The sequence below is a fragment of the Microtus pennsylvanicus genome, chromosome 6 (assembly GCF_037038515.1).
Source record: "Microtus pennsylvanicus isolate mMicPen1 chromosome 6, mMicPen1.hap1, whole genome shotgun sequence".
NCBI classification, from domain to species: domain Eukaryota; kingdom Metazoa; phylum Chordata; class Mammalia; order Rodentia; family Cricetidae; genus Microtus; species Microtus pennsylvanicus.
Genome location: NC_134584.1, coordinates 109,382,758 through 109,397,257, shown reverse-complemented (window position 1 = coordinate 109,397,257; position 14,500 = coordinate 109,382,758). Strand labels below are relative to the sequence as shown.

Genomic DNA, 14,500 nt, shown 5'->3' with positions numbered 1-14,500 from the left:
TCATGCTTGCACAACAGTTGCTTTACAGACAGAGCTATCTCCATCACCCCTACTCTACTCCGGTTTTTGTGGCTGCCCTTGATGGGTTATCCTCTCAGTAACTTTACAGGAAGTAAAGGAAAGAGATTGTTGTTTGAGAATTGGACCTATGCTTTGACTCTTGAAGGAGGTGACTAAGGATAGCAGCTTCTCCAGGCAAAGAAAAGGCAAGGACCGACAGAAAGGTCAGCAAGCTTTTAAATGAGAGGGGGCGAAACTTTAGAAAGGCAAGGTAGGGCACACCAGGGAAGACTCTGCTGGCTTGCTGTAGATTTTATTGGAGGTTATGGTGAAGTGTGCCTTTGGGCGCTAGAGCTCTGCTGTGCCTGGGGTGATGTGAGCCTTGTGCATTTAAAGCACACTCCACTTGTTGAGGCTCATTGCAGAAAGTGGACGTCATAGACCTGCACGGTGTGATGGCTGAAGCACTATACGTGCACAGAGAAGCTACTAAGGAGCCACCAGTCCTAGCACCTCTTGTGGGTGATGTTAGAGCTGCTGTTTGTGCCTGTTGGAGAAGCAGGGAGCATGCATGGCCGGGAAATCAGACTATGTGCTTTAGTTTGGAAGAAAGATCCCGCTACGATTGTTGTTGGTTCCTTCGTTAACTTTGTGATGTTATAAGCTGTTCTGGGAATTTGCCATTGTTTAATGAAGAAACAGTACTTGGAAATTCTCTCCCTTCCACTCAGATACCCAACCCACTGAACACTGGAACAATTTGCACATCTAATGAAGAGAAAGCTGCAGAGATTTTGGCTACCTTTGTTTCTTGATTGATTATTAATTTATTTTAACTGCCCAGTTTGTTGTATCTAACAGGAGTCCAAAACCCTGTGCCCCGTGATATGCTAAGTAAAGGGAAATAAAGCACAGGGAAAAATAGGTAGTAGTAGTAATAATAATAATACACATTATTGAACAAGCTGGAGAGTACAATTCTATCTGTGCTTTGGAACTTTATTATATGTATGTATGTATGTATCTATGTATGTATTTCTAGTTATCTATCCATATACCTATCTATTCTGGTATACTGATGAAATTTTTATTTGGTTTTTACTGGAAGTGTAGTTGAGTTTTTGTGAGGATTACAACTGTTCATGGCAAATCATACATATGGTAGATAAATAGTCAACCAAGCCCTTATCATTGCCTCTGTCCAGGAGTAAGAGTAGAGTGTACCAGGAGAGGGCACCTGAAGGACCCTCGTTTTTAGTCAATGGATGTCTATACTGTTAATACAATAGTTTCCACCACAAAAAGGACAACGAAGTTATTCACTGTTATCCACAGTGTTTACATCTCACCAACTGACCAGAAAGAGTTAAGAATTCCAGCTACTTGAGGAGATGATAAGTCCCAGATTGGATGATGACCAAGGGTTGGGGTGAGAAACAGCAGAGTGTGTTGGGGGAGGTTCAGAGGAGGGCTTAGTTCTCAGTCTCAGCCAATGGCACAAGGGCTTCAGGCCCAACGCCCATTGGCTGAAACTATTTCAAGGGTCAGGTTTGTACCTGAACTCATGGTCACAGGACTTGGTGGAGGAGTGCTCGTGAGCTCATAGGTTTGGTGCCTGAAGGCTGCTTTGCTCAGACGTGGAAGGTAATTCCCAAGGTCCTCTGGGCTGTGATGGTGATTGGGACATTCCTGCCTTTCTTTCCGATGTTCTGCCTTGTCCTGTCCAGGGCTGAGATGCTTATCTGACATGGTTTTACTTTAACTGGCATCAATGTTCATCTCTCTCTCTCTCTCTCTCTCTCTCTCTCTCTCTCTCTCTCTCAATGGTCTTAGGGTTTGAACACTGGCACTGTTGAGCAAGCGCTCCACACTGAGATATTACCTTAGTTTTATAAAGTTTCTCAGACTGGGTCTTGCCAAGCTGCCAAGGTTGAAGTAAATACTGGGAAGACCCTTTGTTGGGGGGCAGTGTCTCTGTGGACAGATGGTTCCTGACATGCTTTGATTAAAACTTTCTTGGCTTGTCTTAGAGCATGGGCATTGGAGTGGCCTACAGAGGAATCCCACTTATTCATAACTGGGAAGATGGCTTCATAGGGAAAGCACTCGTCACCTAAGATGAGAGCTTGATTTCAGATCTCTAGGACCCATGTAAAGTTATATATGTCAGCACCCATCTGTAATCCCAGAACCCACGGCGAGGTGTGGCAGAGACCCTGCCTCAGACAAGGTGTGAGGTGAGGACTGACGCCCGGGATTGTCGTCCGACCTTTGCACATTGCAGTGGCACGTGCTGGTCTTTACTGGCACACGCGCATGCTCTCCTGCTCTCACACAAAAGGCAAGAGAAAAGCCCCACCTGTAACAGATAAATTAAATGGGAATAAATAAATGCTTCCTGCTAATTTTGTAAGATGGGTTGTTACTCTATTTTCCATCTCCCATTTACAGCAAAGCTAACCTGCAAGTGGAAGTCTGTACAGAGTTAGCAAGATGCATCTGTGAAGTTACCCCTCACCCCACTTAGGTCCATACATAGCTCCCCATTCCACTGTGCCCTGCTTTCGTCATCACGGCGATGTGTTTCTTTTCCCTGTAGGCTTTGCGAGTCATGGACCGCTACGTGATCCAGACAAATGACAGTGCCAGCCTGCCTTCAGTTCTGGATATGCATGTCAATATTGGTGGGAGAAGCTCGGTGCAGGGAAAAATGAAAGGCAGGAAGGCCAGATGGAACGTAAGGCCCTCCGACATGTCCAATAACACTTTTAATCCCATCCGGGCCATCGTGGACAACATGAAGGTGAAGCCCAATCCAAACAAAACTGTGATCTCGCTGTCAATCGGTGAGTTTGGTCCGCTTGATGGAGGGTTGGCATTGCCCACCCACCTCCCATCCTCTTGGGCTGTCGGGAAGAGAGGAGAGGCGACCCAAACACGCTGATGTAAACTCTAGTGGTTCTTTCGCTTTCCTCTGCCATGAACAGGTGACCCTACTGTGTTTGGAAACCTGCCTACAGACCCTGAAGTTACCCAAGCCATGAAAGATGCCCTGGACTCAGGGAAATACAATGGCTATGCCCCATCCATTGGTAAGCCTGCCCAGAGACAACCCTGGTAGCTTCAAAATCTGTAGTGCTTTTTCTTGTTTTGTTCTGGTTTTGATCATTGCTACATAACACAGTCTGACCTCAAACTAGTGATCCTCCTGCCTTAGCTGTTCAAGAACTTGGGTTATAGGCATGTGCTACCATGATTGGCTTTTAAACTTATTTGTGTGTGTGTGTGTGTGTGTGTGTGTGTGTGTGTGTGTGTGTGATGCATAGAGACAGAGAGAAACAGAGGGGACAGAGGGAAGGAGAGAGAGAGAGAGAGAGAGAGAGAGAGAGAGAGAGAGAGAGAGAGAGCGAGCACAATGGTGTGTGTGTTAGTCAGAGAACTATGGGAATTGGTTTTCTATTTCCATCATGTGTGTCCTAAGGCTTGAACTCGGGGTTGCTCTATTTCCATCATGTGTGTCCTAAGGCTTGAACTCGGGGTTGCTCTATTTCCATCATGTGTGTCCTAAGGCTTGAACTCGGGGTTGCCAAACTTGGCAACAAGTTCCTTTAGCTACTGATCTCTCTCACCGGCCCACTTTCATGATTTTTGAACAGTATTCCACCTATAGTAGTTGCCTCTGATTTCCTGATTCATGATTCTGAAGAGCCCAAGATGAAACAGCCCTTTAGATTTAGAGAAGGCCCCCACGGTGGATTCTTAAATGCAGCTACTGAGGTCTAATTTCTTTCCTGATTCCGTCTGCTTGCTGGACTCTCCCCATTAGGTGCTCAAACATAGTCATTCCTCAAGCAGCTCTGCCCATCTTTACCACGAAGGCCCGAGCGAGTCTGGCTGGCACTCAGTCCTCTGGGCTCTGCATTTATTTATACTTGGCCCCTATAAATAGCTCCTTCGTTTCTTTGTGGGTTGAAGCTATGCTTTCATCCCAGCCTTGATCTCTTTGACATGCATTTTTAAGCATGTAAGAGGGGACATAAGAAAAAATGGCTGTTACGTTGGGGACAGGAGTTATTCCCGAGAGCTGGACACTTTCCCATTTAGGGAAACTCTACCTGTCCAAATGTCTCTTCTAAAGATTTTGGTAAAATAAATAATTCCTTGACTTTATTTGCACTTTGTGTATCTTCCCCTGGGTGTGGTATACACTGAACCATTCCTGTAAGCAGAAAAAGAAAACAGCAGCGTAGTTTCATACTGCTTTCAGATTCAAAGCTTTTCCAAGAGGAATCAGGGACAGGGCTATTATTATTATTATTATTGTTATTATTATTGACAGAGTTTCTCTGTGTAGTTCTGGCTGTCCTGGAACTCACTCAAACTTGAACTGAGAGAGATCAGTCTGCCTCTGCCTCCTGAGTGTTGGGATTAAAGGTGTGCACCACCACTGCGCAGCTGAGACATGCTTTTAGGTGGATTGCTTACATATTAGAAAGTTGCACAAAAACCATTCGGATTCAAGACTCAATATTAGGTCACAAAAATATTATAATGAGGGCTAGTGAGATGTCTTAGTGGGTAAAAGTGCTCACTGCTAAGCCTAATGGTCTGAGTTCAATCCCCGGAACCCACACGACAGAAGGAGAGAGCCGATTCCACAGAGTTGTCCTCCGACTGCCACACAGGTGCTGTGATATGTGCACACCCCACACTACACAAATAAATACCTTTATTATCCAAAGGAATGGAGCTTGGAAGCTGGAATCAAGCCTTCATCTGAGAAGTGTTGTAGGGTCTGAGCACTGCACAGCGAAGGAGCGGAGCTGATGGTGCTCTCTAGGAATACACTCTCCCTGGAGACCACCTATTTTCCTATTTTCCATTAATAAAGTAGGAAATGTTGATCAATGTCACTTGAAAGAACCATCGGTGTATCTTGAATTAAAGAAGATGAATACAGTTTGTATCTTTGCTAACTTGTCTTCTGGAAAGCAATTCTGTAAAACATTATATAATAGGTTTGAAACTGCCAATACATTAAGCCTGCAAGCCGCATTGGGAATGTTCTAGAAGAGAACCCTTGTACGAAGATACTATAAGTATATTATATAAGATAAAACACCGAAATTGGATCATATGCATTGAAACTGTTGGTGGCATTTAAAAAAAAATAGACCCCATATAAAGGGACTCAGGAATAATTTAAAACCTTGTTTACAGCACCATAAAATGCAATCATAGTAGGCTAGATTGTGCGTTTTATGGTTTGTGAACTGCTTCTTGTTGTCGTCATAGATTTGTACCTTTCATAATGCTGCCACATACGAAGTTAATTCCCTGTACATATGGTGACTGGGCACACAGAATAAACTGGCCCCAAGCAAGGACAGGAAGCAGCTGGAAGCAGTGTTTGGGGTACGACTGTCACTCAAGGGTGGGAAACCACCAGCTTCCTCTCCCCTGTCGTTTCAGGCTACCTGTCCAGTCGGGAGGAGGTCGCTTCCTATTATCACTGCGCTGAGGCTCCCCTGGAAGCTAAGGTGAGACGGGATACCAGCCTCGAGGCCACGGAGCGCAAGCAGACTCCTTGCTTCTATCCCACAAGGAGTGGTGATTTGAACTTCATATATCAGTAATTGTGATTAATGTCACCACAGTGTAAGAGGTGTCTCCTACCACTGATGAAGTATTGTCACCGAGTCTCAAAGGACCCCCAAATCATCCTAGACTTTTTTTCCTTCAGAAGATCATTGAGAAACTATTCAAAAATAGCGAATAACTTAAATTTCAAAGAATTTATCATTAGGATGTGTTTAAGAATGTGTCTTCCTTCACTCATTTTAGGGCATTGAGAGAGAACGCTAGGGGTCTCATGGCAACCGAGTGCCGTGCTCTAGGTGATGCCCAATAAGAGGACTGTCTAATTCCTCATCAAAGAGATGTCTTTTATCTGGGTTCAGAGAAAAGTCAGGCTTCAAGTCTGCCATCAAAAGTAAATAAATAACTTGGTGAAAAGTAGCCCAAGGTCAATCGAAGATCTCCCTTGAAAGTTGGTTGACTCATAGCCAGCTTGTTCTTTTTAAAGAGATTTGTTTACTTTTTTAAAGTGGCCATCATTTGCAACAACATTTAGAGATAGATAAGAGATGGGCATTAGGAAGACAGACACATGCATATGATAGATGATAGATAGATGATAGATTTGGTTTGAGCTCAGCACGACCTTTGCTATTTTCTTGGCACTTTTTGAAGTAAGTTAATCATTGCTTCCAAGTCCACCCTTCTCCGTTCTTTGCAGGACGTCATTCTGACAAGTGGCTGCAGTCAGGCTATCGAGCTCTGTTTAGCTGTGTTGGCCAATCCAGGACAGAACATCCTTATTCCGAGACCCGGGTTTTCCCTCTATAGGACTTTGGCTGAATCTATGGGGATTGAGGTCAAGCTCTACAATCTACTGGTAATTGACTTTTGACTTTTTAAAAATGTTTATTTTATCTTGAATGTATGAGAATTTTGTCTGTGTGGCACTTAGAGGGGGTTAAAGCCCCTAGAACTGAAGCTGCAAATGGTTGTGAGCCATCATGTGGGTGCTGGGAATTGAACCTGGGTCCTTTGCAAGCACAGCAAGTACTCTTCACCCTTGAGTCATCTCTCCAGGCTCTGACTTTTAATTTTTGACTCAAGTGCTCAGTTATTACCCTGTAAAAAAAAAGAAATGATTCAAAGGCAGAGTTTATTCTTTTAAAAATTATGTTTATTTATTTTGTATGTATGTTTCTGTGCATGCATGGAACAGTGAGCTTGGTGTGTGCAAGCAAAGGCACATGTGTAGAGGTCTAAGAACACGTTTCAGGAGTCAGTTCTTTCCTTCCATCATGTGGGACGTGGGGATGGAACTCAGGTGATCAGGCTTAGTGGCATTTATCGGCTGAGCCATCTCACCGGCCTCTTACTCTAGTCTTTATACTAAACCCTTGGGTAGAGTATTCCGCCTAAATTTTTAGGAAACATCCTAATCTCACTCTTTTTTTTTTCTCAGCCTGAGAAGTCTTGGGAAATTGACCTAAAACAACTGGAATCTCTGATTGATGACAAGACAGCTTGTCTCGTTGTCAACAACCCCTCAAATCCCTGTGGTTCTGTATTCAGTAAGAGGCACCTTCAGAAGATACTGGCAGGTAAGCGCCAAAGGCCCCTGCACAGGGGAAGAAGTGAGAGCAGAATCCTTTAGCTGTTGTCCTGAGCCTGGGATGGAGGTGGAGAAATGCCAGCCCCAGCTCTAGTCAATGGCGTGTCATGGACACCAGGGCTAGTTTAAAAGGGGGAAATGAGATATACAGGGTGCACATCCCTAATCCCCAAATGGCAAGTATTCCACTTTGGTGCATTTGGCATTTTCAGATTAGAAACATTCAAATGGCAAGTCTGTATAAATATGCCCAAGTCCCTCTTTTTAAAACCCCAAACAAAAACAAACAAACAAACAAACCTCCCGACAAATCATAACAACAAAACACTCAAATCTCAAACCCCCGTCCCAGGCATCTTAGTTAAGAGGCCGTTCACCCGTATTTGCCTTCGCTACCGCCATGTGGAAGAGAGAGTCTGAAACACGTGGTTAAACGGCAGAGCTAGGCTAACATCCTGGAAGAATGCCAGATGTATTTAGTGCCTAAGAGGACTGTCAGAACCACGAGCTTAGAATGCAGACCCCAGAGGCCTAGGTATGAAGAAATGATGAGATCATTGAAACTGAAAATGATTCCAGCATGGTTTGTTTGTTTGTTTGTTTATTTATTTAACTTTCAGTGGCTGAAAGGCAGTGTGTCCCCATCTTAGCTGATGAGATCTACGGTGACATGGTAAGTCCAGTGGGTTATAACACTGTAGGAGTGCCAGTGCCATTTTGTTTGCTGTGGCGTCTAGAGTTAGCTAATGGAATCTTCGGAAGTTGTGTCCAGCCCTCTCTTCAAATGCACAGGCCACATCTCCTTAGCCCATTTGTTGTTTTCTTGTTTAATTCAAAGAACTGGGGAATCCTGAAGTTCTTGAATATAGATGCCAAGTTGCTAGGATATAAAGGTATTTGTAGCTGGGCGGTGGTGGCACACACCTTTAATCCCAGCACTCGGGAGGCAGAGGCAGGTGGATCTCTGTGAGTTTGAGGCCAGCCTCGTCTACAAGAGATAGTTCCAGGGCAGGCTCCAAAGCTACAGAGAAACCTTGTCTCGAAAAAAAAAAAAAAACCAAAATAAAGGTATTTGTAGATTTCTTGTTTATAGATGTGTTTTTTTAAGAGTTGGGGGGGTCAGTCCTCAAAATGTAACCCAGTGGGTACATACCTAGTACATACTTGAGTCTGGGTCCAATTCCCAGCATCAGAAATTTAAAAAAAGGTGCACATGAAGAGGGAGGACTGTTGTATTACTGACGGGGGAGTATTATTCTAGACTGCCTTGGAAATATTACATATGACAAATGTGCTGTGTGGCCTTTTAATCCATCCCAAAGTCTTAATTCTGCAACATAGTTTGGCCCAGGAATGTTAGATATTGAATTATTTTATTTATTTATTACCTTTTATTTTTAAATCTATAACTCCACCAGCCCTAATTCCACAGTGTCGATTTTCAGAAGTTGTACACACTATTGGACTAGCGCCTCTGTACTCATTTTAGGTTTCCTTTAATCCAGACCACACACCAAATTGTCTTTGAATAAGTTTTCCTGAACCACGTGGGATCCAGTCATGCCTGAGGGTGGGAAGGGGCCTGACGATCCTTTTCTCTGTCCCTCGATGTCTAAGGAGGGGAATGGAAGGCTCAAGGTCCAGAACATTCAAGAGCTCTTTTTCTCAGGTGTTTTCTGATGGCAAATATGAACCCCTGGCCACCCTCAGCACCAATGTCCCCATCCTGTCCTGTGGTGGGTTGGCCAAGCGCTGGCTGGTTCCTGGCTGGAGGTTGGGCTGGATCCTCATCCATGATCGAAGAGACATTTTTGGCAATGAGGTGAGAACAATAAGGTAAAATGGCATGAGCGATTTCGTGTTTGTTTGGTTTGAACACTCAGTGTTGCAGAGGTAGGGTTTCCTCCCCCTCCCCACAGTATTATTGCTCACAGTGCCTGGGAACGTGATGAATATTCCTCATCCAAACCCAGTGTCACAAGTTTGGGTCTCTGGGTCTGTGAAGAAATTTCATCGGCCTCCAATGTTAAGACTCTGGAAGGGCGGACATTCACCGTAGTGAAAGCACTATCGCTCATGTGTTATGAACCCTATTTTTATTTTATCTTCATGACACCCTTTGAGACCATTTTACAGCCAAGAAAAGCAGGGTGCAGAGGAGTTACAACATCTGCCCACAGTTACATGCAGGTTTGTGACAGAGTTGGACTGTAGACGCAGGTGGTGTAATGTCAGAGGATCCCTAGGGACCTTCCCTTCCAGAGATTAAAATCCTGATGGAAAGGTCAGAATAGAGTCACCACACAGGGGTGTTTTAGAAGGGCTAAATCGTTGTTTCCTGGGGATTCTAGATTCGAGATGGGCTGGTGAAGCTGAGCCAGAGGATCCTGGGGCCGTGCACCATTGTCCAGGGGGCCCTGAAGAGCATCCTTCAGCGGACCCCTCAGGAGTTCTACCACGACACTTTAAGCTTCCTTAAGGTAAAAGGGCAGCTGGGAGCCTTCCACTTGAGGAATGTGGGAGCTAGAGAGCACATCAGTGGAACAAAGAATAAGCTTCCCTAATTTCCGTTCCAATGTCATTTTCCATAGGCACATTCTTCTCACTTCCTGTAATTCACTCTGTCTTGCTAAGAACTTGAAGTGAGGGGGTTTTGGTCTTGTTACCTCTTTGTGCCTTCAATGAAGGCTCTACCTTCAATGATGATTTTATTTCTTTTTTAAAAAATAGCTTTATTATACAAAAATTTACATGTAAAAGTCATGCTTTTCTTTTACTTAAACTTTGATCCTTGATTTTTTTTTTCTGCCCCTTCTTGTAGTCCAATGCAGAACTCTGCTATGGGGCATTGGCTGCCATTCCTGGACTCCAGCCAGTTCGCCCTTCTGGAGCCATGTACCTTATGGTAAGTGTGTGGTGTGTGTGTGTGTGTGTGTGGTGTGTATGTTGTGTGTGTGGTGTGGTGTGTGCATGCATGGGTGTATGTGTGTTTGTTGAGTTGTGTGTGTGGTATAGTGTGTGTGTGTTGAGTTGTATGTGTATGTTGTGTGTATGTGTGCATGTGTGTTGAGTTGTGTGTGTGGTGTGTGTATGTACAGAAGTGATAAAGCACAGGTGACTGGCTTGGCAGGATTGTCATGGGTGGCCAAGCAGGGCATGCCTCCATCCACAAAGACAATGAGTTAGGCACCGGTCCCCATCATTTGAGGAATTGCTTTGTTATGAATTATCCTAGTGCTTCGAATTAACCTGTGTTCACAAAACTCTCCCAACAACCAGTACAGCCACCATCTCATGCATAGATAAAGGACATGCTTTGTGTTTCACGGCTGAGAGTGATGTTGGTTCCTTCAGAGACAGGGGGACCACATAGGGATTTTGTAGCCCGGGGATGCTAAATGTCCTGTAATTGATGGGGTTGACCCTACAAAGTAAAAAATTACTTGGTCCTAAGGCTAACTTTACCTCTTTTGAGAAAAGAAAAACGGCATTTCTTTTTCTATCTTTATTTATCAACATCCAGGAAGGAACCTTCCGATAAACTCCAATATGAACACAAACATGCCGTCTCCTCCCAGCTAGGAGCTCCTGAGTTCTGAGTGGTGATGTTCTTAGTTGTGGACAGGAGAGCTCCCAGACAGCTTTCAAGGAGCCCCTGCTCTCATTTCTGGCACAGGAAACTGGCCTGTGTTCCTCTGGTGACATGCTGGTCTCCCTGCTCTCATTGGTACAGGTTGGAATTGAGATGGAACATTTCCCAGAGTTTGAGAATGATGTGGAGTTCACAGAGCGGTTATTTGCGGAGCAGTCTGTCCACTGCCTCCCAGCAACGGTGAGTGCCGTGTCTCCGGACCCCGGAGGTCTTCCTGAGCTATGTTTTAGCCTAACCTGCTCTTCCATGCCAACTGTTCTCATTTGATAAGATTCCATCACTATCCCCCCAGTAACAGGAAGATAAGTCCGAAACATTACTGTGGGTGGGAGGAGAACAGTTTATTTTAAGACGAAGTCACTCAGTGGCTGACTTGGCAGTCCAGACATGGGTGTGGAGCAAACTGACTCCCCTGATGTAATGGGTCTTGCAGACTAGAGGCCTGGCTATGCTAGGGTGAGCCAGTATCAGATGCAGTTGCCCTGGAGATAACAAGTCCTTGTTTTTGCAGTGCTTCGAGTACCCAAATTTCTTCCGAGTTGTCATCACGGTCCCCGAGGTGATGATGCTGGAGGCTTGTAGCCGGATCCAGGAGTTCTGTGAACAGCACTACCACTGTGCTGAGGGCAGCCAGGAGGAGTGTGACAAATGATGTGTGCCCGCACGCATCCTCCTGAAGACGTGCACCCTCACGCATCCGCCTTAAGATGTGCGCCCTCATACATCCTTCTGAAGACGTGTGCCCTCACGCATCCTCCTGAAGATGCGTCCCATCCAAAGAGGGCTGCACTGGGCTGTTCCCCCTCAGGGTGTCAGGGGTCCATCCAGTCACATCCTACACATACCTGAAACTCCAAATTCTCCCCTCACTCGACTCTGCTGGAGGGATCCAGGAGTTCATTGCAGCCCCCCCCACCCCCAGTTTTATAGCTTCTTTATCCTGAGAGCACCGGGCAAGCAGGTTTACCAGAAAGAAGGTGGGACAAGAAAAGTGAGAGGTCAGGATGGGAGAACCAGGATGATTCCCACGCTGTCAGGAGCATCCTCTCCACCGGGGTCCCAGGTCACCTCGGGGGGCTGCCTCTCTTCAGACTCGCCTTGCACTCTTTGCTGTAGAGCTACACTGGGAGGAATGTGAGTTCGGTTAATTGTCTTCTCAGCACCTCAGCACACTAGCAAACTATTTAAAGGGTCCTTGGCAGAAGGTTTGTTTGGTTTTTTTTTGTAAAGAATTATTTTGCGGCGCCAATAAATGCCAGCTTCCTAACCGATCGGCTTCCTAAGTTTAGATTCACTTGCATCAGGTTTTCTCAAAAACAGGAAGACACCTCACTGTGGGAGAAAGAAGGGGTGACAGCGCTTGCCACAGACACTGCTGTGTGCAGGCCGGCCCCCTCCTCAGAGCCCTCTTGTAGAGGCATTCTCACTTCTGCTGTCATGTGAATAGTGATTTATTAATATTTGTTATATTATCTTTTCATATATTTTCTAAGAAACATTTATATTATTAGATCTTTTATTTTGTCAAGGGCATAAATTATTATTTTCTTTTTTAAAATAAATTTTATCAAGTATGCGTCTCTGTGACATGTTTTCTCCGGGGGGTGGGGTTCCGGTCCCAAGGATGAGTCCAGTCTGTTACCCGTTAATCCTTTCCTCACCGCTGGAACTAAACACCTGACCTAAGCCGCTCAAGGAGTGGAGGGTTTATTCTGCCTCTCGGTTCCAGGGGGTGCCATCCGTCCTGGGGGCGGGCCGGTGGTGAGAGAGGAACGCTTGCTGTGCTCAGTTCGACTTCTCCTTTTGATTCATTCCAGGGCCCCAGCCCACGGAATGTTGCTGTATTAGGATGCATGTTTCCACTCAGCTAACCTACCCTATGAAATCCCTCGCAGCCATGCTCATGCACGTTTCTCCCGCGTTATTCCAGGCTGTGTTAAATTGGCCATCAATACCAACTATTCTAGGATCATTTATTTCTTTGTAGACATACTGATTCTGGAAGTTACAAAACAAACCTATCTTCATTTACAAACAAACATTTCATAGGTCTTTGACACCACACGCTGAGATATCCTTGCCTGCATCCTCAGGCCACTCAGTGGGGGAACAACTTGGAGCGAGTTTCACTTGACCTGCCGGTGAGAGGTGCTGGATCTTTTGGCTCTTTCAGCACTGTCTGCAAATGCTATTTACAAGTTTTCTTCAACATCTCTGCTAAAGAAGTGTGTGTGTGTGTGTGGGGGGGGGGAATCTTGCAAGGTTGGCCTGGGGCCATGTTAGACTATTCCAGTCTGGAGATAGCTTACCAAGGCAAGTAAGTCTTAATTAGAAGAGAGACTTAGGAGCTCAACCAGCTACACCCAAAGGATTATCTTTACAAAATATAAATACCACCACCTCCCAACCTATGTTTCAGTTCAGTGAACTCCCAGAAAATTTATGTCTTAATTTTTCCCTACCAAACCCAAGATGAAGGGACATAGGATGACACTGGTTTTCTGTATGCCACCACTGTGGACATCTTTTTTTTTTTTTAACTTTATTTATGTGCATTGGCGTGAAGGTGTCAGATCTCGTGGAACTGCATTTTCAGACAGCTGTGAGCTGCCATGCGGGTGCTGGGAATTGAACCCAGGTCCTCTGGAAGAGCAGTCAGTGCTCTTAACCACTGAGCCATCTCTCCAGCCCCCACTGTGGACATCTTCCAAAAATGTCTGGCTCCTCTTTTCCTGTCGCCTGTCCCCAAAGAAATAAACAGGAAGATGGTGCTTTACACAAGATATTTAGTTTCCCCAGCATAGATGGTTCCACCCAGCGTTACTCACAGGATTCTGCCCAGACCCTGCAGTTCAGTTTCTTTGGTCTACATGTTGGTAAATGAACCAGATGAACAGTCAGGCATCTTGAGGGGGAGGTGACGGTGGATGTAGCTCAATGGTACAGCCCTTGGCGAGTAGGTGCAAGACCCTGGGTTCATTCCCCCCCATTGTGATGGGGGTGGGAGAAGTACAGGGTTGGGGAAAGAGGGGGTGGTGGTGAGGGATGTATGCACATTGGACAAATGTCAAATGACACATACAAACATTCCGTGTTTCATACAAAGGCCCTGTCCTTCAGCCACTCAGTTTCTTCTCTGGTGGGGAAATGAGTATTTAGTGGTCCACACTTGAGAATTATTCGGAGCAGATGTAAGTGGCTGCATGTGCTTAGGCAGGCACACGTTCCCCTTTAAAAATCAAATGACTTCACTTTAGTTCTGAGCTCTGTCTAGGTCAAAGGAGGGTTGACACATCTGAAGTATTCCTCACGGCCCCAAGCGTCTCTAAAAACCCTTCCCCGTCCCCAAGTTTAACACTCTGGAAAGATGCTTTTCTGCCTAGTAGTGCCCAAGAGTCTCCGAAATCACAATCTGGATAAGAAGGTGGGGGACAAGGGTTGCAAGTTGTGGCTTCACCTCAGCCAGTTTGACAGGCCCGGACCAGGATGAGGTGGCCCAAAGTGATCCAAACTTCATCTTTAGTTCTCAACTCCCCAGCCTGGAAAACTCAATGCGCAGGCGCCGATGGACGGCCCTATGGGGCGGGGCTAAAGGCCACTGTAGGTGATTTGGGAGCAAGTTTTGAGAGTAGCTCTGGTTTTTCTCCGTTCTGTTCGCA

The 14,500-nt window shown here is 45.4% G+C and overlaps 1 protein-coding gene across 2 annotated transcripts; it reads left to right on the top strand.

Moving 5' to 3' along the window:
- Nucleotides 1-1,562: 1,562 nt before the first annotated feature.
- On the top strand, nucleotides 1,563-12,417 carry Tat (tyrosine aminotransferase). Of its 2 annotated transcripts, none has more exons than XM_075977348.1 (13): nucleotides 1,563-1,644; nucleotides 2,600-2,846; nucleotides 2,988-3,092; nucleotides 5,473-5,540; nucleotides 6,299-6,457; nucleotides 7,040-7,178; nucleotides 7,810-7,862; nucleotides 8,859-9,011; nucleotides 9,541-9,669; nucleotides 10,011-10,094; nucleotides 10,923-11,021; nucleotides 11,353-11,521; nucleotides 11,606-12,417. In XM_075977348.1, exons 2-12 carry the CDS (start codon nucleotides 2,612-2,614, stop codon nucleotides 11,491-11,493), a joined length of 1,365 nt encoding a protein of 454 aa, XP_075833463.1. In that variant the 5' UTR covers nucleotides 1,563-1,644; nucleotides 2,600-2,611; the 3' UTR covers nucleotides 11,494-11,521; nucleotides 11,606-12,417. The 2 variants fall into 2 exon arrangements, with proteins under 2 accessions (XP_075833463.1, XP_075833464.1); XM_075977349.1 differs by lacking the exon at nucleotides 1,563-1,644 and adding an exon at nucleotides 2,136-2,237.
- The last annotated feature ends 2,083 nt before the right edge of the window (nucleotides 12,418-14,500 follow it).